The sequence below is a fragment of the Danio aesculapii genome, chromosome 17 (assembly GCF_903798145.1).
Source record: "Danio aesculapii chromosome 17, fDanAes4.1, whole genome shotgun sequence".
In the NCBI taxonomy this organism is placed as follows: domain Eukaryota; kingdom Metazoa; phylum Chordata; class Actinopteri; order Cypriniformes; family Danionidae; genus Danio; species Danio aesculapii.
In genome coordinates, this window is record NC_079451.1 from 45,495,894 (window position 1) to 45,521,945 (window position 26,052).

General features: G+C 36.1%; 1 protein-coding gene across 1 annotated transcript; it reads left to right on the forward strand.

Annotated features, from left to right (window-relative positions):
- Nucleotides 1-598: 598 nt before the first annotated feature.
- Nucleotides 599-24,379, forward strand: LOC130244069 (utrophin-like). The gene is made up of 7 exons (XM_056476355.1): nt 599-798; nt 5,501-5,667; nt 8,026-8,137; nt 13,475-13,611; nt 16,437-16,475; nt 19,174-19,245; nt 22,769-24,379. The coding sequence occupies exons 1-7, from the start codon at nt 619-621 to the stop codon at nt 22,797-22,799; spliced, it is 738 nt and encodes a 245-aa protein (XP_056332330.1). The 5' UTR covers nt 599-618; the 3' UTR covers nt 22,800-24,379.
- The last annotated feature ends 1,673 nt before the right edge of the window (nt 24,380-26,052 follow it).

The following is a 26,052-nucleotide window of genomic DNA, read 5'->3' on the forward strand; positions in this document are numbered from 1 at the left end:
GAGTCTTGATATTATTAGGCTAGTTTTGGCTAGTTTGGCCAAACAGAATCTGCTGACAGTTTTTTGGCTTTTTCTGCACTGAATTTTGTACAAAATCTGTAGATTTATGCATAAAGCAATGCAATGGTTTGCAATGCAAATTCAAAGCAAAAGTCTCTCATCTTTCTCTATGTACTAAAAGACATAAAATATTACTTTACAAACTGCATTGTTATGTGATCATTTGCATATTCCTCAATAATCTTCAATGGGGAGAAAACGCTTAATGTGATATTGTTCACTTCATCTATAAAATTGGGAATCATTTTTTTTACAGTAGTTAGTGTTAATCACTAGTAAAATTTGACTGAAATTGGGGTTTTTCTGGCTGATGTTTAGGTACATTAAGCCACGTTAAATGTTTCTCATGTTAAGCTTTTTAGAATGTCTCCACACAAAAAATGCCATATATATATATATATGTGTGTGTGTGCCATTTCTCAAACTTTCATTTCAGTGTTTTTGAAAGTCTCAGCTGTACTGTGTGTGTAATGCAACTTTGTCCTTGCTCTGGGCCCTCTGCAAGGGCATTTATAAATTGGATCTTAAGTCCAAATCTTTAGCCCTCCTGCTCTGAACATGTGCCCGCTGTGGTGCTCAGATCTGTTCGCTCAGGTGGCCAGCGCTGCAGGAGTTTGTACCCAGAGGCAGCTGGAGTTACTGCTACACAACAGCATCCAAATCCCACACCAGCTTGGGGAGGCCGCCGCGTTCGGAGGGAGCAACATGGAGCCCAGTGTCCGCAGCTGCTTTCAATATGTGAGTTTACACCAAACATGCACACTAAAAAAATCTGTAAATTAGCAGTTTTCTGTATTTTGTGATCAAAGTTTTTATTTATTATTTATTAAACTCTGCTTATTTATGCTTTTGAATTGTATTATGAGACCTTGATCATTCTAAAAAACAACTTTTATCCTTGAAAAGTTGGAAAAAATTACTTTTATTAACATTTTTAATAGTTTAAAATGATATATTGTCTATATATATTGCAATACGGAAGTGTGTTTGTTTTTGCGAATGTTTTACACTACCTGACAGAAGTCTTGTCGTCTATCTAAGTTTTAAGAACAACAAATAATAACTTGACTTCTAATTGATCATTTGGGATAATTTGGCTAATATGAAAGGCAAAGGCCTCTACATTACGCTTATTTTACCAAAATGAAATATAATCATGCCTTGATTTTTAATTATTTAATTAGGGCAGTAAGGTCTGACTTTTAGACAAAAGTCTTGTCACTTAACAGAAACAATGTACAGTATAGAATATAAAGTCATGCTGCAGTGGAAAAAGAATGAATATTGTGTCTGACTCCATCATGAGCTTGGAGGACTGCATCCATACATCTCTGCAATGACTCAAATCACTTATTAATAAAGTCATCTGGAGGCAAAGAAAGCGTTCTAGCAGAGTTCATCAAGAGTGTTTGGATTCATCTTCAATGCCTTCTCCTCCATCTTAACCCAGACATGCTCAATAATGTTCATGTCTGGTGACTGGACTGGCCAATCCTGCAGCACCTTGACCTTCTTTGCTTTCAGGAACTTTGATGTGAAGGCTGAAGTATGAGAAGGAGCGCTATCCTGCTGACTAATTTGCCCTCTCCTGTGGTTTGTAATGTAATGGGCAGCACAAATGTCTTGATACCTCAGGCTGTTGATGTTGTCATCCACTCTGCAGATTTCTCTCACACCCCCATACAGAATGTAACCCCATACTATGATTTTTCCTTCACCAAACTTGACAGATTTCTATGAGAATCTTGGGTCCATGCGGGTTCCAGTAGGTCTTCTGCAGTATTTGTGATGATTGGGATGCAGTTCAACAGATGATTAATCGTAAAAATCTACCTTCTGCAACTTTTCCAAATGATCAACTAGAAGTCAAGTTATTATTTGTTGCTCTTACAACTGAGATCCACAGCAAGATTTTAGTCAGGTAGTGTAAAACTTCCAATTCCGTTTCCTATGGGTGAAATGACTAGAAATAATAAACAGCAGAAAATGTTATGTTCATGACTATACAAAAAAAGTAGAAAAATATAATAAAAAATTATTTCTTCTTTAAACTTTTTTATTTAATGCTGTTTTATTTCAGTTTCCAGTTCAAAATTTAAAAAATCAAGATCTCTAAGGAAAAAAACCTCACATTTGTGTGTATGAGATATCACCAGTTTTTCAAAACGTGTTCAGATTTGGCAAAATATCAAAGAATGTTTTTAAAAATTAGTATTAAGTTACATTCATTTAAAGGTCTGTACTTATTTACATCTATGTTTAGGTAGAAAAATTACCTTATAAACAGTATAAACCATAATAATCAGTGAATAAGTTGAAAAAAAAGTCTATATATTTTAGCATGTTTTCAATACAAACCTACAAAATATTATTCTTTTCCCAAATTTATTACTCTAGACCAATCATATGACCGTAACAAGATATAAACATTTTTTTTTACTGAAGCCGCAATCAAACTCATGCATAAATGACAATCTTTAACAGAAATTCTGGCATGCACAAGTTTGTATGATCCATAATTCAGGTGTAAAAGACATTAGGAATTCCTAAAGGGATCTGCTGAACTTGTTTATCTGTGGACATGAGCTCATCATTACACATCAGTGAGTTTTGACATATAAATAAATGATGAGCTCAGTTGTAAGAGTGACAGGCCTGCCGGGGGATTTACATCGCCAGTTTCAGATGATTAGTGGTCGGACGGTTTGACAGCTAGCCAGATATCAGAGATATACAACTGATTTGTGTGAATTTATTACAAACTTGTCAACTCTCCTGTTTTCCTGGGACTTTCCAACATTTTGCCATTATATCCCACATTCCATCCCATATTCCATTCTGTGTGCTATTACACATTCTATCCCACATTCCATTCCGCATTCCATCCCACATTCTATCCTGCATTGTATCCCACATTCTATCCCACATTCTATCCCACATTCCTGCCCGCATTCCATCCCACATTCCATACTGCATTCTATCCCACATTCCATCCCGCATTCTATCCCACATTCCATCCTGCATTCTATCCCACATTTCTGCCTGCATTCTATCCCACATTCCATTCCGCATTCTATCCCACATTCCATCCCGCATTCTATCCCACATTCCATACTGCATTCTATCCCACATTCCATCCTGCATTCTATCCCATATTCCTGCCCGCATTTTATCTCACATTCCATCCCGCATTCTATCCCACATTCCATCCCGCATTCTATCCCACATTCCATACTGCATTCTATCCCACATTCCATCCCGCATTCTATCCCACATTCCATACTGCATTTTATCACAGTCGATGCCACATTTTAAACCCCATATTCTATCCCAAATTCTATCCTGCATTCATCACACATTCTATCAAACATTCCATAACACATTACATCCCACATTCCAACCTGCATTCTATCCCACACTCTATCCCACATTCTATTCCCCATTTCATCCCGCATTCTATCACACATTCCATCCTGCTTTCCATCCTGCATTCTATCCCGCAATCTATCCCGCTTTCCATTCTGCATTCTCTCACATTCCATCCCGCAATCTATCCCACATTCCTTCCTGCAATCTATTCTACATTCTATCTTGCATTCTATCCCACATTCCGTCCTGCATTCTATTCCACATTCTGTCCCACATTCCATACCGGATTCTATCCCACATTCCATCCTGCATTTTATCACACAGTCTATCCCACATTTCATCCCACATTACTGTATATCCCACAGTCCATCTCGCATTCTATCCCACATTACTGCATATCCCACAGTCCATCTCACATTCTGTCTCACATTACTGTATATCCCACAGTCCATCTCGCATTCTATCCCACATTACTGCATATCCCACAGTCCATCTCACATTCTGTCTCACATTACTGTATATCCCACAGTCCATCTCGCATTCTATCCCTCATTACTATATATCCCACAGTCCATCCCACATTCTATTCAACATTCCATCCCGCATTCTATCCCACATTCTATACCACATTCCATACTGCATTTTATCACAGTCGATGCCACATTTTAAACACCACATTCTATCCCAAATTCTATCCTGCATTCATCACACATTCTATCAAACATTCCATAACACATTCCATCCCGCATTCTACCCCACACTATATCCCACATTCTATTCAACATTCCATCCCGCATTCTATCCCACATTCTATACCACATTCCATACTGCATTTTATCACAGTCGATGCCACATTTTAAACCCCACATTCTATCCCAAATTCTATCCTGCATTCATCACACATTCTATCAAACATTCCATAACACATTCCATCCCGCATTCTACCCCACACTATATCCCACATTCTATACCACATTCTATCACACATTCCATCCTGCTTTCCATCCTGCATTCTATCCCGCGTTCCATTCTGCATTCTCTCACATTCCATCCCTGCATTCTATTCTACATTCTATCTTGCATTCTATTCCACATTCCGTCTTGCATTCTATTCCACATTCTGTCCCACATTCCATACCGCATTGTATCCCACATTCCATCCTGCATTTATCACACAGTCTATCCCACATTTCATCCCACATTACTGTATATCCCACAGTCCATCTCGCATTCTATCCCTCATTACTATATATCCCACAGTCCATCTCACATTCTGTCTCACATTACTGTATATCCCACAGTCCATCTCGCATTCTATCCCACATTACTGTATATCCCACAGTCCATCTCACATTCTGTCCCACATTACTGTATATCCCACAGTCCAGCTCAAATTCCATCCCACATTACTGTATATCCCACAGTCCATCCCGCATTCTATTCAACATTCCATCCCGCATTCTATCCCACATTCTGTCCCACATTCCATCCCTCATTCTATCCCACATTCCATCCATCATTCTATCCCACATTCCATCCCGCATTCTATCACACAGTCTATCCCACGTTCCAGCCTGCATTCTATCTCACATTCCATCCCGCATTCTATCCCACATTTCATCCCACATCCACTCTTAAAATGAAGTATAAAGTATTTATCAGTCCTGGATGAAGCCTCCAACAATACCTCAGTGTTTTACTCGTGTCACAGTGGAGCTCTTTTCCTTTAATGTTGCATGTAATGAAAGACTCTTGATAGTCCTGCTTAACTGGCCCGCTGTAATTGATTCATAACAGTAGTAGCACTTTTAATGCCACGGGGGAGACACAAATGGCCACAATTGGCCCTGTTTAGTTCCATCCAAAATTACTAATGGAACCCTCACCCTCGGACTAATAAGGTTGTGATGGGATATTATAGTTTTAAGGTTGTATATATGCCTCTGAAATGATAAATGGATCATCGGAGTGCTTTCAGACTCAGACGGCTCCATTATGGCATTTCGTGCAGTGCATTGCTGTAATGAAGGTTTGTGTGTGTAATGAGGGTTTGTGTGTGTGTGTGTTTCAGGTGGGCCGTAAGGATGTCATTGAGCTGCAGCAGTTTGTGGACTGGATGCATCTGGAGCCGCAGTCTATGGTGTGGTTGCCTGTGCTTCACAGAGTCACCGCTGCAGAAACAGCCAAGCATCAGGCCAAATGTAACATCTGTAAAGAGTGTCCCATGGTGGGCTTCAGGTAAAACACGAGTAAATAATGGGGAGGTTTGTTTTAGAATGTGCGGTTATGACACTTTTGGTAGTTGTTTGTCCAGGAGGGGAATTATATTATATTATTCTTATTAGGTGTGGGTGATTTCATAAAGATTTAATATCATGTTTTTTTATCATGTTAAAAAATATCATATCATATTTTTTTTCTCAAGAAAATCATAATTCCTTGTGATTCGAGGACGATTCTTTGTGATTTTGGTTTTACTGTTGTCGGGCAAGTTGTCTAGGCAGTACAGCCAAACAAATTTCATTATTTTAAAAACAAAGCCTCACAAGGTAACAAAATATCAAATAAATAATAGCAGACATTTAGGCCAAAGTGGTTAAGGGAAAAAATAAATTATTGACGTTTATTTTATTATATTATATTGTATTATATTATATTATGTGACACGCTGGTTTGAGTCCCGGCTGGACCAGTTGGCATTTCTGTGTGGAGTTCGCATGTTGGCTTGGGTTTCTTCTGGGTGCTCTGGTTTCCCCCACAGTCCAAAGACATGCTAATAAACTAAATTGGCCGTAGTGTATGTGCATGAATGTGAGAGTGTGTGGGTGTTTCCCAGTACTGGGTTGCAGCTGGAAGGGCATCCACTGTGTAAAACATATGCTGGATAACTTGGCGGTTCATTCCGCTGTGACGACACCTAATGAATAAAGGGACTGAGCTGAAGGAAAATGAATTATATTATATTATATTATATTATATTATATTATATTATATTATATTATATTATATTATATTATATTATATTATATTATATTGTTATATTATATTATATTATATTAATGTATAATTTTATTTAATTGCATTTAGAATTGTCAGTTTGCTAATCTTATCTACAGATGAAGGTAAAATTGTTAGCTGTGATTTTTATTTTTTGTAATATTTGAGTGTAGAGAAACGCATTTCTAAACATAATAGTTTTAATAACATAAGTTTTGTGGAAAGTTACTTTTGAAAGTAATGCGTTGCAATATCTTGTTACTCTCTAAAAAAGTAACTAGTTACGTTACTTAGTTACTTTTTATGGTATCGTTATGTTACTTTTAAGTTACTTTTGCACCAAATGCGATGCAACATGATAGAAACATTTACATAGCAGCCATTCATTTAAATATCAGCCACTGCAATCCCAATTAATTGATAAGGGTTATAATAAGTGTTGGGGGTAATGCATTACAAGTTATGTGAGTTACGCAATAATATAAGTAATGAGTAATGCATTACTTTAAAAAAATAAGTAATAATATTTGAGTTACTTTTTTTGAAAATGTAATGCGAGTTACTTTTTAATTTAATTAATTAGCTTTTAAAAAATAAACTGCTGAATTAAAATGAAAGTAGTCACAATGAATCACGCAGTCAATGAGAGAATGTGTTAATTACTTCCAACGCATCGAAGAAAAGGAAAAAGGGGATTGTCTCAATGGACAGTGATTTTACTTAAGACAAATAATACAGAGGTAACAAACACATTGATTTAAACTTGTCAATAATCTGTATCTCTGGGGTCTGGGGTCAGGAAGTTCTCAGAGAACATTATCCTAAAACATATATATTTTTTGTGTTTTTAAAAGGTAAATGTAGGTGTAGGCTATATAGTATGTTGTTAATTGCAGAGCTCCTCTATTTAAAAAAGAAAGAAAAAAAGTTCTGAAAGAGATCAGGCAACGTAATATAAAAAGTATCACAAAAAGTAACGTAGCGCATTACTTACCATAAAAAGTAACTAAGTAATGCATCTAGTTATTTTTTGGGAAGTAACTCAATATTGTAATGCATTACTTTCTAAAGTAACTTTCACCAACACTGGTTATAATCTAAACAATACATTTTACCTATTTAACATGATTAAAAGTAGGCTGAGTGACTGACGTTGTTGTTGTTGTTGTTGGAGTCACAGATCTGACTTTCCTTTTCAAATCGTTTGATAGTTATTTTATTTTCAAGATCTGAGGTAAACAATCTGCTGCTGCTTTCAGGGTATAGTATGACAATAAATGAAATGTAAAATGGCGTTCAAACTCACATTAGTAGCATTTAATACTGAATAACGCCCATAATCAGTACCTGAGGATATAATTGCCATAAAAGTTTAAGCTGTTGTTTAATTATGAAATGAAATTAAAAAACTGTTTTAAAAATAGAAATTTTGTGCATCTCTGGCGCTGATGACTAGGACAAATCAAATCTAGTTATGACACTGTATAATTCAGTAACAGAAAACACTTCGTCCATTATCAGTCAAAAGGCACTAATTAAGAAAACATTGCAATTACAGACAAAATGAGCGACTACACTGTTGTAATCTGTTTGTTTTAGATATCGAAGTCTGAAGCACTTCAACTATAACGTGTGCCAGATGTGTTTTTTCTCTGGACGAATCAGCAAAGACCATCATCTCAGTGACCCCATGGTGGAGTACTGCACACCCGTGAGCATCTGCTTTTATTTCAACAACAACAAAAATGGTTTTGCTTTTGTATTGTTCAATGTCCACAGAAAAATTTGGGTGAAAAAAGAAAGGGTTGCTTCACCCTGAGTACATTTTAAAAAATGTATTGTAGTACAATATTTACAGATATAAACATTATTTTATATAATGCATAATAATCTTACAGCAAATGATCTTACATAATATACAGATGAAGTAAAAATGATCAACCCTCCTGATGTTATTCTTTTTCAAATCTTTCCCAAGTGCTGTTTAATGGAGAGAAGATTATTTTCAACGCAATTTGTAAACAATAATTTTAATAGCTAATTTCTACAATTTTAGCGCAATTTAAAGTCTTAAATAGGTTAATTGGTAACACTTTACAATAAGGTTGTATTAGTTAATGTATATTAAGTCATTTACTAACATGGACAAACAACAAAGTACATTAGTTACAGTGTTTATTCATATTAGTTAACGCACTGCACGTATTATGATGGATCTATATAAAAATAATTGACTGTTTTCTTTTCTTAAAATGGCTTAACCTGAAGTGTTGTAAAAAAATGGGGATTTTTTTTAACAATGTGCAATAGTGGATCTAACTTAGAATTTTCAAATTTAGAACTTAAATGTAATAATTTTGTTGCTTGAAATGATTTAATTGGTGTTGCAGTATTATAAGCTTTAACACAGAACTTATAAATGACACCTTATACATACTTTCCAACAATTGATATTCCAACAGGTTTCATTTATTCCATTCTTTTTGCTGAATGTTATTGAAAACAAACATAATATTGTATTATCATGTATGCAACATACCAACAGGTTCATTCTGAAAACATACCTCTATATACATTTCTGGAGATCGTGAATTATGCAGCCGGAAGTACGTATGGCTGCAATTTATTTTTAAAATTAACGATACGGGGCGGTATGGTGCCATTGCTTTTTGGGTTTACCATCTGACCGCTTACCTCCATATGGATGGCTTTCCGGCTGTTACCAGTTTGTCCAGTCAGCTCACCATGTATGTCAGTGGACTTGAGACGCAGAGAGGAGATGACCATGATGACGGGGTTCGAGACCGGTGAAGAACGGTTCCAGAAAGCTGGTAAGACAAAAACAAAAGCCAACAAATAAAATAAATAAGTAAATAACAGGGTGAGAATTTGGTAAAAATCAGATGAGGGCTTTTCTTTTTCTGAATTGCTTTTTAAATTTGACGGTTGGGTTTAGGGAAGTGGGTGTTTGGGTCAATAGGGGCTTTTTAAAATACTATTGGTTGGGTTTAGGGAAGGGGGAGGTTGGGTCAGTCGATCGGTCAGTCATTCAGTCAGTTGAGAGCGGCCTCTGGTGGATTTACGCGAGAACAGCAAGCGTGAATGGCACTCGCGAGAGAAATTCGAGATCTGAAAAAGCATACACAGTGGCCACTGGGGGATTCGAGCAAACAAAAACTGAAGAAATGTATATAGAGGTACGTTTTCAGAATGAGCCTTAATTGCAACATACAGTAGGTATAAATATTTCCTCCAGTAAATAATATAACAAATAAATAAATAAGTCTAATATATCCAGATGCATCAGAATAATGTAGCTACTAGCTAACAATGTTTATATAATATACTATTTACTATACTAAGCCTGTCTTATTTGCCTCTGAGCTAATTTACTTCAATCCATCGTCTCCATCACTGCTCTTATCAAATGTACAATCTGCATCATTCTCATCATTCTGCATCATTCTCATCCTCACTTTCATCTGCAGGAAGAGCCAGTTCTGTCCTTTTCTTCTTTCACTTACCATAGAACATGGTGGTCCTCGCTAATACACTGTTCCATGTATTTATATGTAATCTAAATAATGCATAATCCATAATGAAAATACCATTAACATATGACTAATCAACATTATATTACTAGCATTCATGTTGTTATTGTTACAACTTAAAAGATCCCAGCTGACCTTGCTATCTAGCTTACCTGTTGCAATATTGTACATTCCACTATTGCACAGTTTTGCCATTTGGCAACACATACATTTGATCGATTTACGAAAAACTAATTTGATAAAAACTTTTTTGAGCTGTGAACATCATAACTTACTAGAGGTGATGTCTCAGATTTTTTTGTGGATCTGACATGTGTTGATCCTTTGTTTTTACTGACGTTTTCATTTGCATTCAGCAACTACTCACAATAAACGCCAGTCTGTCAGAAGTCAAGCCACTGCACGCCATTTAATACTGAATTCAGCCCATAATCAGTACCTGAGGAAATAATTGCCATAAAAGTTTAAGCTGTTGTTTTGCTGCAACGTTGTGAAATTAGAAACTCTCTCTAAAATAGAAATTTTGTGCGTCTCTGTCGCTGATGATTAGGACAAAAACTTGTTTTAAAAATACATGAAAAAAGTACCTTTTACCGTATCACAGCACCACGTCATGTGTAGTTAGGACACTGTATAATTCAGTAACAGACAACACTTATCACAGACAAAATGAGCGGGCTACACTGTTGTAATCTGTTTATGTTTTAGGTATCGAAGTCTGAAGCACTTTAACTATAACATGTGACTTAACCAAAGCACATCATTGGCTAAACTAAGGTCTTCTCTTTCCAACCAAAAAAAATTGAACGTTGGTCTTAAAGAAACAGTGGAAATGAACGTAAATATCATGTTGCCATATGGCAACATCATGCGGTAGAGGCTTAACGGAAATAAAGCTGTCCATTGTTAGTTCATGTTAACTCACGGTACATTAAATAATATTGTAACAACAGTGTCGGGGAAAATTACTTTAGAAAGTAATGCATTACGATATTGAGTTACTTCCCAAAAAAGTAACTAGTTACATTACTTAAAAAGTACTTCCTTTTAAAGTACTGTGCTACGTTACTTTTGCATTGCTTTTTTTGGCTGAGGCTTCAACTCTTTCAGAATTTGCAGGTTTTTTTCTTCTTCTTTTTAAATAGAGGAGCTCTGCAATTAACACTACACTGTATAACCTTTATTTACCTTTAAAAAAAAAAATCACATTAAAAAAATGTATGTAGGATAATGTTATCTCCAGAGAACTTCCTGACCCCAGACCTATAGATGCCGTATATACAGATTAATGGAAGTTTAAAGCAATGCGTTTGCTACTTTTGTACTTTTTGTCTTATTAAAAAGTAAAATCACCGTCCATTTAGATAATCCTCTTTTCATTTTCTTCTATGTGTTCAAAATAAAGAGAATATTTCCATCGCAGAAATTTCAGGCTCTGCCGTCTTCATTTCTGTCTATTCCAGCATTCTCTCATTGTGTGCGAAGTTCAACGTGACTACGATCATTTTACTTCAGCACTTTATTTTTTAAAATCGAATTAACTAAACTAAGAAGAAACTCAAATATTATTACTTAATTTTTAAAAGTAATGCATTACTCGTTACTTAGAAAAGTCCTATTATTACGTAACTCACGTTACTTGTAATGCGTTACCCCAAACACTGGTTAACAAGCATGAATATGGATGTTAATAATGCATTAGTAAATGTTCTACAATGATTAAGAAATGCTGTACAAGTATTGTTCATTATTAGTTCATGTTAGTAAATATATGAATTAATGAAACCTTATTGTAAAATAGGACAGGTTAATTAGGTTAACTAAGGAAGTCAGGTTAATAAGGCAAGTCATTGGACAACAGTAGTTTGTTCTGTAGACCAGTGTTTCCCAACCGTGTTCCTGAAGGCACACCAACAGTACACATTTTCAACCTCTCAATAATCAAACACACCTGAATCAACTTATCATAACATCAGAAGAGACTCCAACACCTGAAGTTAATGGGTCAGAAAAGGGAGACATCCAAAATATGTACTGTTGTTGTGTCTTCAGGAACAGGGTTGGGAAACACTGCTGTAGAACATCAGAAAGAAAAAAAAATCAAGGCGGATAATAATATTGAGCTAAAATGTTAAACTGCTTTTATTCCAGCAAACAAAAAAAGGAAGTCTGTTAAAAATCGCTAGAAAAATATCTGAAAACAAATTTTCACAGGAAGGCTAATAATTTTTCTTTTAACTGTATTTATGCATATTTTAATTTATTTCTTTTAATTAAAGGTGCAGTAGGTGATCTGCCAAAATGCTAACCGGTTAGCATAAAATCTTTGAAACACAGTCGCTCCCCTGCCGTCCAAAGCCATGCCTCCTGAAATCCCGAGCGAGCACAGTAAAGATAGCAGATAACCCAGTTCATGTCATTCGCCAGTTAGAAAACTTTATAGTACTTTATAATACTACAATTCCAAACAATAAACTGTATTATATCTAGCACGTTTTCAGTTGAAGCAAGCAAAACTTGTCATAATGTGCAATATTTCATGCATGCAAGGATAGCTGGTCTCACTCTCTCAAACGCTGTCCTAAAGCATGTATGCTTACTGGTTGACCGGCGGATTGCAGGAATTACTTATTACTAAGCCATACCTACATGCTATTTCAGAGCGAATATTCAGAGTAGCAAGGCAAACAATATAGGGAAGCGCGTTACAGGTTGTCATTGTTCAAAAATAAACCAGTGTGAATATAAAACCATCTTCACCTCAGTAACGCAGGCTAGGAGGAATAGCGCTATTTACTGATGTTTTGTTGTTAAACTAAATAAAATCTACATTATCGATGCTGTAAAAGGTTCCTTATGGAACTGAAAATAGTCACATCAATCTTTCACTGGAAGATTTCAGTGGCTAAACAACACTTCTGTGCATATAACCCATTCATAACAACACAATCTACATCAGCTTTGTGTAAAATAGTCTCTAAAAGAAATACTTCAGCCATGGTGTCATCCTTTCTCCAGTGTGCAAAACTAACTCCAATATTGATTCAGGATTTTAAAAAGTTTTGATTCAGCATTTGATTTTACCACTGCTACTGTCTCGTGTGCATATGAACGCGCGGCGCACATACACACTTTAACGGCAGATCTGCGTGAACGGCTTAAGATGTACAAATCTGCATTTGCTGACAGACAGTTTGGGCTACGTTTCAGAATTATTAGAATTATCGGCCTGACAATACTTAATTGTATGAATGTTTTTTAGATTTATGCCTCACCCAGAATATAAAAACATATATAAATGCATTTAGATCATTCACTTTAATCATTACTATTGGAATGTGAAGCGATTTTCAACCAGCACAACAAAAAATATTTCTGAAGACGATCACCTACTGCACCTTTAATTAAAATTTTTTTTTAAACGTAATCACTTCAGTCCGTGCCACTGTAATTCTCAATGCACATCAGAACGTTTCCCAGCATCCTCTCTGTTCCAGACGACCTCTGGAGAAGATGTGCGTGACTTCACCAAGGTGCTGAAAAACAAGTTTCGCTCAAAGAAATATTTCACCAAACACCCGCGACTGGGTTACCTGCCCGTGCAGACCATCCTGGAGGAAGAGCACTCAGACACGTGAGTTCCCGAACTCCACATGCTTCTTTCTGCTTGAGACACAGATCAGATCTCTATTATGAATGATTTCAATTTGACGTTGGCTCAATGGTTAGCACTGTCGCCTCACAGCAAGAAGTTCGCTGCCAGTTCAAGTCCCGGCTGGGCCGTGTTGGCGTGGGTTTCCTCCAGGTGCTCCAGTTTCACCCACAGTCCAAAGACATGCACTATAGGCGAATTGGATCTAAATTGGCCAAAGTGTATAAGTGTGAATGAATTTGTATGGGTGTTTCCCAGTACTGGGTTGCGGCTGGAAGGGCATCTGCTGTGTAAAACATATGCTGGATAAGTTGGCGGTTCATTCCTCTGTGGCGACCCATAATAAATAAGAGACTAAGCCAAAGGAAAATGAATAAATGAAAATTAGCAAATTACCTATGGCAACAGTATTTAAGTTTGGTTTTGGCCCTTCATAAGAAAAAGTTTGGGCACCTCTGGTTTAAACAATGCATACACAGTAATACACTGGATGTAGATGTATACTTCACGTCTGGATAATTGTGACTAAAATATTGCATTATAATAATGACATCCCGCCTCATGGGAAACCTACTTCTGTTTCTCTGAGCTCCTGCATTATCGACAGTCTATTCATGTGTCGTTTTTGTGCCAGAACAAATTCATTCATTTAAATCCGAATCTGCCGCTCTAAAATCAACACACAAATGCTGCTTTCCTCTCGTAGATGTGAATTTAATTACAAAAGCAATCATGTCTCTGTTTAGCGGGATCGTGGGGGAAATGAAGGGACGGGACATTTATCATGTTCACGGCAGTCTTTAATATTGAAATAAAGCAGCTGTTGTTGCTGGCTGCCGTAATGTCACAACAAGGAGAATGAGAGCAGTTTTTGTGTTCATAGTCATTATTAGGTGTCCTGATTCATTATATCTCATCAATGTACAGCTCGAATTACGTTTTGAATATGATGTTTTGGGGGTTTTATCAACCAGTGCACATCACTGAGTGATCTTATAATAATATCTCAAGTTTTCATTTCATTAATTGCTTGTCATTTTGTTTATCAGTTAATGTGTGTGTACATTTCTCTTGTTTTTCTTATCTTAGTATAGAAAGTTAAGCTGAATGAAAATGAGAATTATTTCCTCAGCAACTAGTGATAAATTCATTTTCCAGCTTAGTCCCTTATTTATCAGGGGTCAACACAGCGGAATGAACCGCCATCTATTCTGGCATATGTTTTACGCAGTGGATGCTGCAACCCAGCACTGGGAATAGCAATAAATAAATAAATAAAAATAAAGATCGCTGGTTCGAATCCTGGCTGGGTCAGTTGGCATTTCTGTGTGGAGTTTGCATGTTCTCCCCGTGTTGGTGTGGGTTTCCTCCGGGTGCTCCGGTTTCCCCCCACCAGTCCAAAGACATGCACTTGGGTAAACTAAATTGTCCGTAGTGTATGAGTGTGTGTGTGAGAGTGTATGGGTGTTTCCTAGTACCGGGATGAGGCTGGAAAACATATGCTGGGAAAACATATCCACTGCATAAAACATATGCTGGAATAGGCAGTTCATTACGCTGTGGTGACCCATGATAAATAAGGAACTAAGCCGAATGAATGAATGAATGATGACAAATAAAAGATTAAAGCAAAGGAGAATCACATTATCGCATCAGCATTTTCAGTCAATGTAACGTCCAAATTATTCATGTATTTATTAAATGTGCCCCAAAAACATTGATGACTTTTTTTTTTAAAGATTAAACATTATTCTTTCAACAGGAACATAAGACGAACGTTCTCTAAGCCATACGATATGACTTTTGTCCGCTAATTTCATCTTCCGGGTTTAAAAAAATTTTTGGGGCAGGATCAAAATCAGTGACGTAGTGCAAATCTGCTAGTGGAGTGATTATTATTCATATCTGAGTTTTCTTATCCTATGAGAAGCACAGGCTTCCCGATGTGTTAGTTTCGATGATCTACAGAGTTTGTTGCATGTTTTTCCCCGTGATGCTGTCAGGGCCGATACAGCAAAGCTGTTGGTGTGCAGCAAGAATTTTTGTCGAGAGAGCTGTATGAGAATTGGAGAATGGCGGACTTTATCTTTTATCGGTTGAGTTCGTTACCATTCAGACACATCCGTGCTGCTGTGTTCACCTATGTTTAAAATCCTCCAGATTACCAGCAGGGCTAATGGTTGAAATAGACAGGGCAAGGGGCCTGCTGCACTGCTATCCACTGTGTCTGCATTCAGACCCAGGGATTGAAGAGGAGAGAAGTCCTCCTTATTTATAGTGTTTATATAAACACGAGTATCTTTATATAACAAATTGTGGTTATGTGCAGCAGGGCATTAAAATACTTACTGTTTATTTATTTGCATTTTAACTTTGTAAACTATAAAATTATGGGTCTATAGGTTCATGTATCTCATTTTGTGAGCCAACTGACAGTTGTTCGCTCCCCTCTTTTTTCACTGCTCTGCTGGCCACGCCCACTCCTCCCTCTGCTCGGTCGCAGAGCTCCACGCCCATCTTGGAGCATTTTTTTTTTTAAATTCTGAGGTAGACTTGAACCGAAAGAGGAGGGTTCCATGGCCCTTTAAGTTTTTTTTGGGACAACATAATCATTTGATGTTTAATCCACTTACATTTTTTTTAAATGATTAAGTTAACTTTATCGATTCATGTTGGGACAACATCTAGAAAATGTGTGGAACCCAGCATTTTTAACAGAAAGATTATTTTTAAAGTGCTAATAACTGATAAAATGTCCTTCCCTCCTTCTGTCGACATTATGATATTTTTTGTCTTTTGTTTTCCAGCCCAGTTGCCTTTGTAAGCATGTGTCCAGAGGATTATGAGTGAGTATCTCCGGCATCTCCACGAATCTCTTTTCTCCTTCAGAGCCTTTAAACGACCTCAGGGAAATCAAGCTGTATCCAGAATCCAGTGGCACAATAAAAAAAAGCACGAATGTTTTTAGATTGCATACAAAATATCAAACCAATTAGCAGCTTTACTCAAACGCTGTGCTGATAATATAGCAGAAACACTCAAAAAGCTTTTGCCATTTTAGTGGATGCATAATGTCAGCTCTCCTTTTCAAGCTGTGAGAGGTGTGCTTATACTAACTTACTTTTAAATAAATGCCACACGCTGTGATATTTGAACTAATGCAGTGGCATTTTTAATGGCGACTTATATAGTGACTCACTATAGATGCCGAAACGGTGGAAAGGTTTTCTTAATTGGCAACATTGAAAAGGTTTCCATTGCTGTCTGCTTTCACTAATGAGCAGGATTTTAATAATATAAAGCGTCTGTTTTTCTCTCACTATTGCGAGTGTCTAAAGAAGGCTTAAAGTGTTTTGTTTTAAACTGAAATGTTTTGGCCGTTTCCTTTAACAAGCTGTTTTACAGAGTTGATTATTTCAGACTTTGACAGCGTTCGGGAGTTGCTAGCTACAAGCACCTCAGCTAGTAGCTTAGTTATGTTTTTAGCTCTTATTATGCAATGTAAGGGTGGCACGGTGGCTCAGTGGTTAGCACTGTCACCTCACAGCAAGAAGGTTGCTGGTTCGAGTCTTGGCTAGGCCAGTTGGCATTTTTGTGTGGAGTTTGCATGTTCTCCGAGTGTTGGTGTGGGTTTCCTCCGGGTGTTCTGGTTTCACAGTCCAAACACATGCACTATAGGTGAATTGAATAAAGTAAACTGGCTGTAGTGTATGAGTGTGTGTGTGAATAAGTGTGTATGGGTGTTTGCCAGTACTGAGTTGCGGCTGGAAGCGCATCATAAAAACATATGCCGGAATAGTTGGTGGTTCATTCTGCTGTGTGTGGCAACATCTGATAAATAAGAGACTAATTACTTTTTCCAAAAAGTAGAGGAGTAGCTTTATACAGACAAGATCACATATTATAATATTACAGCCATCTATTGGTAAATCACACGTCATGTTTATACAATGATCTATTTATTCATTTATTACCGTAAAATAAAAGTTGAAATTCAATCCATAAAGTATTCTGACAGTGAACCTGAAGTAAGAATATTATGTGAGATCCTAACAATAGCCTGTGTGATGCGATAAAAGGTATTAACAAACAAAGAATAATAATAATAATAATAGTGAAATTAATTCACGCCAATACAAGGTATAAATTCAGAGGAGCAGAGTAATAGATATTTGCACATATATTTTGCATATAGTAATTACATTTTGCTGACAATTGCACAAGTTTTAAAAATGAATATCAATATGTATTAAATATAGTGTCATTGACTTTTTGTGTTTTGTACATATATAGTTTAAAATATGCATATATTGGTACATACACTAACCGGCCACTTTATTAGTTACACCTGTCCAACTGCTCATTGACGCAAATTTCTAATCAGCCATTCACATGGCAGTAACTCAGTGCATTTAGGAATGTGCACAGGCTCACCAAAATCGGACAATAGAAGATTGGAAAAACATTGACTGGTCTGAAGAGTCTCGATTTCTGCTGCGGCATTCGTAGGGTCAGAATTTGGTGTCAACAATATGAAAGCACGGATCCATCCTGCCTTGTGTCAAAAGTTCAGGCTGGTGGTGGTGACTTTGGGCCCATTAGTACCAACTGAGCATTGTGTCAAAGCCACAGCCTACCTAAGTATTGTTGCTGACCATATCCATCCCTTTATGACCACAGTGTACACATCTTCTGATGGCTGCTTCCAGCAGGATAGCACGCCATATCATAAAGCGCGAATCATCTCAGATTTGTTTCTTGAACATGACAATGAGTTCACTGTATTCAAATGGCCTCCACAGTCACCAGATCTCAACCCAGTAGAGCACCTTTGGGATGTGGTGAACGGGAGATTTGCATCATGGATGTGCAGCTGACAAATCTACAGCAACTGCGTGATGCTATCATGTCAATATGGAGCAAAATCTCTAAGGAATATGTCCAGTACCTTGTTGAATCTATGCCATGAATGATTAAGGCAGTTCTGAAGGCAAAAGGGGGAAAACCCGGTACTAGTAAGGTGTACCTAATAAAATGGCCGGTGGGTGTATATTGTTTATAAAATGCATATATTTGTTACATATATTGTTTAAAATATATTAAAAAAATATTTTTTTATATACAAAACTAGAAAGTCCTGTTTGACTTAAATGTAAAGAATTAAAAATTTAACAAACGTTTCTATTGTCTGTGTTAAAATGGAGATTTTTTTTTGTATTTAGTCAATTAAATTATTGAGTAAATAAAAAAAGTAATTTGAAAAGTAATTTTAATACAATTTTAATTATGTAATTAGAAATTAATCACATTCCCAGCGCTGGGTAGTGGCTGGAAGGGCATCCACTGCGTAAATATAGGACAGATTAGTTTGCGGTTCATTCCTCTATGGCGACCCTTGATAAATCAAACACTAAGCTGAAGAAAAATGAATGAATGAATGAGGTTAATCACTTTTTAAAGTAACTTACCCAACAGTGCTTTATTGTACAGTTGGATTCCTGCATCACACTGAACTTTCACACATCCATCCGTTTTTTTTTTCAGACCAACACAAAGAGACGGAGAATCGAGCGCCATCTCACCTGTCCCAGAATCACACCTGTCAACATTACAAATGTGAGTCGCAGCTGATTGGTTTCACTGATGTGCATTACAGTTTATCATCCTGTCACTGGCCGACACATGAACTAACAGACAGATGAGTGATCGCTTCATATTTGACCTCACAAAACAAACCTGCTTCATCCATCTGAAGTAATTCAGTGCAGGCACATAACACCAATATGATCACACTTAATCATAGAGATCCTGAGAATTATCAGAGGAACTTGCTCAATGACGAATTGTCAAAACAATGAACACACTTGTATTCATTATTATTACACTGCTGTCTGGAATACTCGATTCTGATTGGTCAGTCGCGACTATTCAAGGTATGTTATTCTGAGATAACAACCGCTAAATACCACATTCAAACTTTAAATTCTGTCATTCAAGTATGGCTCAAATGTGATCACTGACCACAAAACCAGTTAAAAGGGTCACTTTTGGGGTTTAGAGAGTTCTATGGAGGTTCAGAGAGCTCCAGGATTTCATCTAAAATATAATAATTTATGTTCTGAAGATAACTGAAGGCATCAGGGGATACGGCATCACTTTTGACTGTATTTGAATGCGCAGGTTAGTGTATACTCCATCAGCTGTTTCCATTTCCATCAGCTTTGCAGTTAAATTACTAAACAATTACAGCTACAAATGTTTTGTGTCTAATTTGTATATTCTGCGGCAAGTAGCGATGTAATAAGCAAGATAAAGTACATCCAGGATGGTTGTTTTTACAGAATAAAGCTCTTCAGTGTTATACAACAGAGATCCATTTTGCATCCGGCTGCTGATAAACCTGTTAGGCTATATTCTGCAATAACAACCTCCTGGATGTACTTTATACCTAACATATTACAGATATAATAATAATAAGTTTATTTATAGTCTTTAAAAGTGATGTATAATTTTTAACGAGGGCTGTAAGTGAAAATATTCTGTCTTATATTCTGATTTTCTTATATTCAGGTTTTCTCTAACAGGCAAATTGTCCCCAAAATAAGTTAATGAACTTACACTGGAAGGTATAAAGTGATTAAATGCCCCTAAGAAGGAATCAGGTGCAATGAAAACTGCTAAACTGTAGAGTTAGTTCACCAAAAAATAGGGATTATTTTCAATAATTTTCTTTCTGATTCAATAGGTATTTCAAGACAAGTATCGTCTATATCGATATTTTATAATTAAATATTTTATACTAATTTTATAATGTTTTTTTTTAATTACCTTCAGTATTATTATTATTATTAAATTAAATACGAAAGACATAATTCCTTTTTACATTTACTAAAATTACAGAACATTATTAAACAAAAATTGGCTATATAACGATTTTTTATTAAAGTTACACAGTATTTAACTGTAATATGAACTTTATTTTATTGTAGAACAGTTATGCAGTATGTTACTGTATTTTAAGGTTGCATTGCAAAAATTGCTGCATATTTTACAGTGGAATTATACAATACCGTAAATACATATAAAGCAAGATAAATGGTGCCGTGAATGTAAAAACCATATTTTTGCTGTAATTGATTTACAGTAAGTTACTGGCCAAACTGCTGCCAGTAAGTTACTGTAGATTCTACAGGAAACTGTTAACAGTGCACCATATATAACAAAAACAACACATTGCAAAATCCTTTAATTAGCAACAAAAAAAAAATCTACATTTTATTAATTTATTCATTTTCCTTTGGCTTAGTCTCTTATTTATCAGGGGTCACCACAGCGGAATGAACTGCCAACTATTCCAGCATATGTTTTACCTAGCGAATGCCCTTCCAGCTGCAACCCAGCACTGTGAAACACCCATACACTCTCACATTCACACGCACTATGGCCAATTTTGTTGACCCAATTCACTTATAGTGCATGTCTTTGGACTGTGGGGGCAACCAGAGCACCTGGAGGAAACCCATGCCAACACGAAGAGAACACAAACTCCACACAGAAATGCCAACTGGCCCAGCCGGGACTCGAACCAGCGACCTTCTTGCTGTGAGGTGACAGTGCTAACCACTGAGCCTCCGTGCTGCCCCAGTGTTTACTCATTAAGAAAAAAAAGCAAAGAAAAGATCAATACTTATATTTAAGAATCGATCTTTTTAATTGACAGTATCGAAAATACCAATACTTTAGGATCGGTCCGCCCACCTCTACAGAGAAATTAAAATTCTGTTATTAATTAGGCTACTCACCCTCATGTCATTACAATCCCCTGATGCCTTCAGTTATCTTCAGAACACAAATTATGATGTTTTAGATGAAATCCTGGAGCTTTCTAAACCTCCACAGAAAGCCAAAAAACACAAAGTTGAGTCTTATAACTACTTTTTTGGTCAAGCATCACATTTGAGACATACTTGAATGTTAGGATTTAAAGTTTTCCATATAAATAACTCTTATTTGACTTCAGTCTCAATTAGGCATGGGACGATAACCGGTTTAAAGTTTTAACTGCGGTTTGGAAAAGTCAAGGTTTTAATAGCGCTAAAATGTTCTGTTATACCGTTCCCAAGGTATATGTAAGGTTTTTTTTAATGTATTTTTTATGTGTTGTAAATAAATCTGTGTTTTTAAAACTAATGAAGAAAGCAGAAGTCAATGATTTATTTAAACTATTTAGCCTGACAGGTTTAAGGCTCTAAAATATTATAAATGTTTATTGTAATAAAATAAGTGAAGTTTATTTATAAACTAATTTCAAGACGATCACGTGCTTATGATTGCTAGTGGCTGGATCCGCATTATCCAATTCTCAATGCACCAATCAGACAACTCCTAAGCTACTACAAATACCCTGGGTTACGTACCACCGCTATCTTCGTTTTGAAGAATCCCCCCATCCACCCCTACTCCTCCTTATTCCTAGAAGGGTGACATGGTGGCCCAGTGCTTAGCACTGTTGCCTCACAGCAAGAATGTCTCTGGTTCCAGGCTTTACCAAACCAGCAGACATTTCTGTGCGGAGTTTGCACTTTCTCCCCGTGCTCACGTGGGTTTCCCCCAGGTTCCCCGGTTTCCTCCCACCGTCCAAAAAACATGCAACATAAGTTAATGGACGAATCCAAACCGGCACTATAGACATGCTCCTAGTAAATGGTTATCTCTCAAGAGCAATCACTGGCTGTTCATTGGTTATTACAGCAGGGGAGTTCTCGAGATCTACCTGAGCTCAAACTCCCCTCTCGCCTTGCAACGGGAGGCAGCCCCAGGCTCGAGGATCTTATGAGCTCAGGGCTCTCTCCCGGGACAGCATGCCAAACAAGCTTATAATTAATCATAAGCTAATTGTGAACTCTTGAAATTGAGTTCAATGGGGAAAACAATACAGTAAACCGTGGTATTTTTATCCAAGGTTATCATACCATCAGAAATCATACAGTCTCAATATAAACCACTTTTATAAGACTTATTTGTAGAGCTAAAAATACCTCAGTCATCTGCAAGTTACAAATACATACAAGCCAATCTTATGAATTTTACTGAAAACTTTCAGTACTGTAAGATTTAATCTAGTATCTTTCTCTTTTAGGTCTGAGAATGTTTTTGCCGACTTCACATGATACTCTTCTTCAGTCAGACAAGACAGCGGAGGCTTGGGAAGTTTTTGCATAATATTTACTTTTACAGAGTCCATCTCAGACCCCACACCAAGATGACTGATGTAGTTTTAGTGTGACAGGACTTTCATCATCTCCGTCTTCTGCTCCTCAAGCTGATAAGAGCCCAGTGCGGATGTGTTTGTTCGCTCGAGGATGACCATAAAGACAGATCGCTCGCCGATCAAACCCCCCACGCCACTGTCGTCATGCTTTAATAATGCTGCTGATAGGAATCTACACAAACCTGAACTCACCATGACAATCAGTTCAGAGCCATGCAGAGTCTGCTGTAATGTGTGCGTCCTTTTTTTCCTTTATTGATGTTTTTGATTTTGCACTGTTTTACATCTAAGGCAAAAGCAACAAGAGTTGGCATGAAACAATTAGAGAGGAACTTGGAAATTACTTTAAAATGGTGGATGTTTCCTATATTTTGTTATTCATAACATGATTACTAATAGGCACTGCAGCTACTGTATGGTGAAAATGAAAATTCTCAGTTCCTCTGGATTTATTAGGTGTGGGTTTGATTAAAATGTAAAGGCCAATTTGATTACACTTAATAATAGAGATCCTGAGTATTGTGGGAATTTGGTCAAAGCCGAAAAAGGTGTTCTCAGTGTCAACACATTTTTGGTCACATTTGGACACATATTTATTTCTGAGAACATTTGATTCAAGTTTAAAATAAAAAATTGTCATTGAAAGTTTTTTAGTTTAGTTTTTTTCTTATTATTTAATACACATTTTTTTGTCATTAATTTATTTATTTATACTTCATTCAGAAAACTACAACTAGTAAAAATAACTCATGCTTTAATAGATTTCACAGTCTAAATGCTGGGTTGTTGTAATCCAATGTTGGGTCAATATGGACAAATCCAACAATTTTGTAAATTCAATTTAAATTATACTTTTTAACCCAATGATTTGCTTTGTCCATATTTGGCTCCAACACTCAAAAAATGACATTTTTGTTTGTTTAAACTACTTATTTAAAATGATTTGAAACTACACAATTTTTAAGTTGTTTTTGGGACAACCTAATTGTTTTATATTGAATCCACTTAAATTTGTAAAAACAATTAAGTTACCTTCATTTGTGTTGGGACATGAAGGAGTTGTGTGGAACTCAGCATTTTTTTTTTTACAGTGAATGTCGGGTTGAAACAACCAAGTATAATCTTCCAGATATTAATTTCTTATCTCTTCTGAACTAAACAAAAATATAAACAAATAACACAAAGGATTAAGGCAGTTCTGAAGTCAAAAGGGGGTCCAACCTGGTACTAGCAAGGTATACCTAATAAAGTGGCCGGTAAGTGTATGTAAATTTAGTCCATTTAACACTTATTTACACATAACAATGTTTTTCTTCACCAATATATTGTCACTTTACTAGTTTGCTCATACTGCTGTGTGAAAAACATGTCACCATTTAACTTGCCAATTTTGTCTCATTTTGTCAAATGTTCCTGCTGTATATATATTTATATCTGAATCCTTTCATTATTTAATTAAAAGATTACTTATAAACTCTCTCAAACAACAAGACCTGATTAAATAATTGAACAGGATGTAATTTTTTGTCTCAGCTACACTGCTGTTTTTCCCACATAATGCTACAACTAAAACCCTGACGCCATTAAATCTGCCCATACAAAAAAAGACTACATTCATTTGTCTCGTTTTGTTTTAGATGATGAAAACTTTTCTTTAATGCCTGTTTAATGAAGTAATGGTTTAAGGAATCCTCTCCATTCATTATATAATTGCCAATTATGGTATTATGTAATAGCCAAACTATAATGCAGAGCAGACAACAGATGTGTAAACTCTTTCGTGGGGTAACAGCTTCAAAAATAGATCACGCATCAATAATTGAAGAACACTGTTGCTCCTAAAATGCAATTTTTCTTTGTTTTGCTAAAGGATTCGGGTGATGTTGTGGTTATATTACCTGTCTGTCGAAACATCTCCTGAGAAGCCAATTTCTATTAGGGTTACTGAAGCAGATGAGCCCCCATCAGCCCTGTATCCCTTCAGGACATTTGTCATGGTTTTTCTGCGTGTATTTCTGTGCAGAAGTGAAATTATACTGAGATAGAGGCTGAAAATAGCCGACTCATCGTGTTTTCCGTGTACCGGCTCATGAATAGGGATATATTGTCTATACAGAATCAAAACAACTTTAATGAACGTTATCTTTAAAAGCCTTCGGATGTAAGATCATTAGAGTAAATAAAAGTCTTTTTTGGATTTTTGAATTGCAACAGGGCCATCTGGTGGTGAAAGTATAGGTTGATAACATTTTGTAGTGTACAGTTCACGCTTTAGCAAACCTAGTAGTTGGGTTTAGGTATTGTGCAGGGGTGTAATACAATATAAGCAGTGGTTTAGTCCTAAAAAAAAGGTGGTGTACTATTGCACCCAATAAAAGTAGGCAAATAAACGATGAAAGTCAATGCTTTTTTGATTCATATATATATATATATATATATATATATATATATATATATATATATATATATATATATATATATATATATATATATAATTTAACATCAGTTACCTGTAACTATTAACTTCCACGAACTTCCAAGGAAAAGCAAACACTATGTCAATGTGAGTCAATGGTTACAGGTTTCCAGCTTTCTGTTTTGGAGCAGGTAAACGCTAAGTAAATGATGGAAATTTTCATTTTTTTGGGAAAACTATCCATTTAAAAAAAAGAAGAAAATTGTTTGTTTTAAAAGGAGATGCTAATAAACTAATCCTATTCAATGATTTATGTTTGGCTAATAGTGCCCCCAGCAGACCCATGAGATTGGCTGAATAGATTATACTGTGGTAAAACCCTACTGTTTAACTCTAAAGAGACTTGTAAAAAAAATTAAATGCTGTACAAAAAAAATCATGTTTTAAGACAGCTATATCAAGTGCTGTATGTTGTTAATATAAACTGTAAATTAAAAAAAAAAAACAAAAGCAAAGCGCACTACTTTAAAAATTAAAATAAGTTATTGCATGTAGCTTATTTAATCATTTTAATATTGAAACGTACTTTCTTTACTTACTTTCTTTACTGGCTTATTACTTTACATTTAATAGGTTCCTTTAAACATCAATCAGCCATTGTGATTGATTGTCACATTTGTGCATGCTTGTTGTTTTAAACCAAGCTATTAGGAGTCTGTCTTCTGCTGTCGCTATT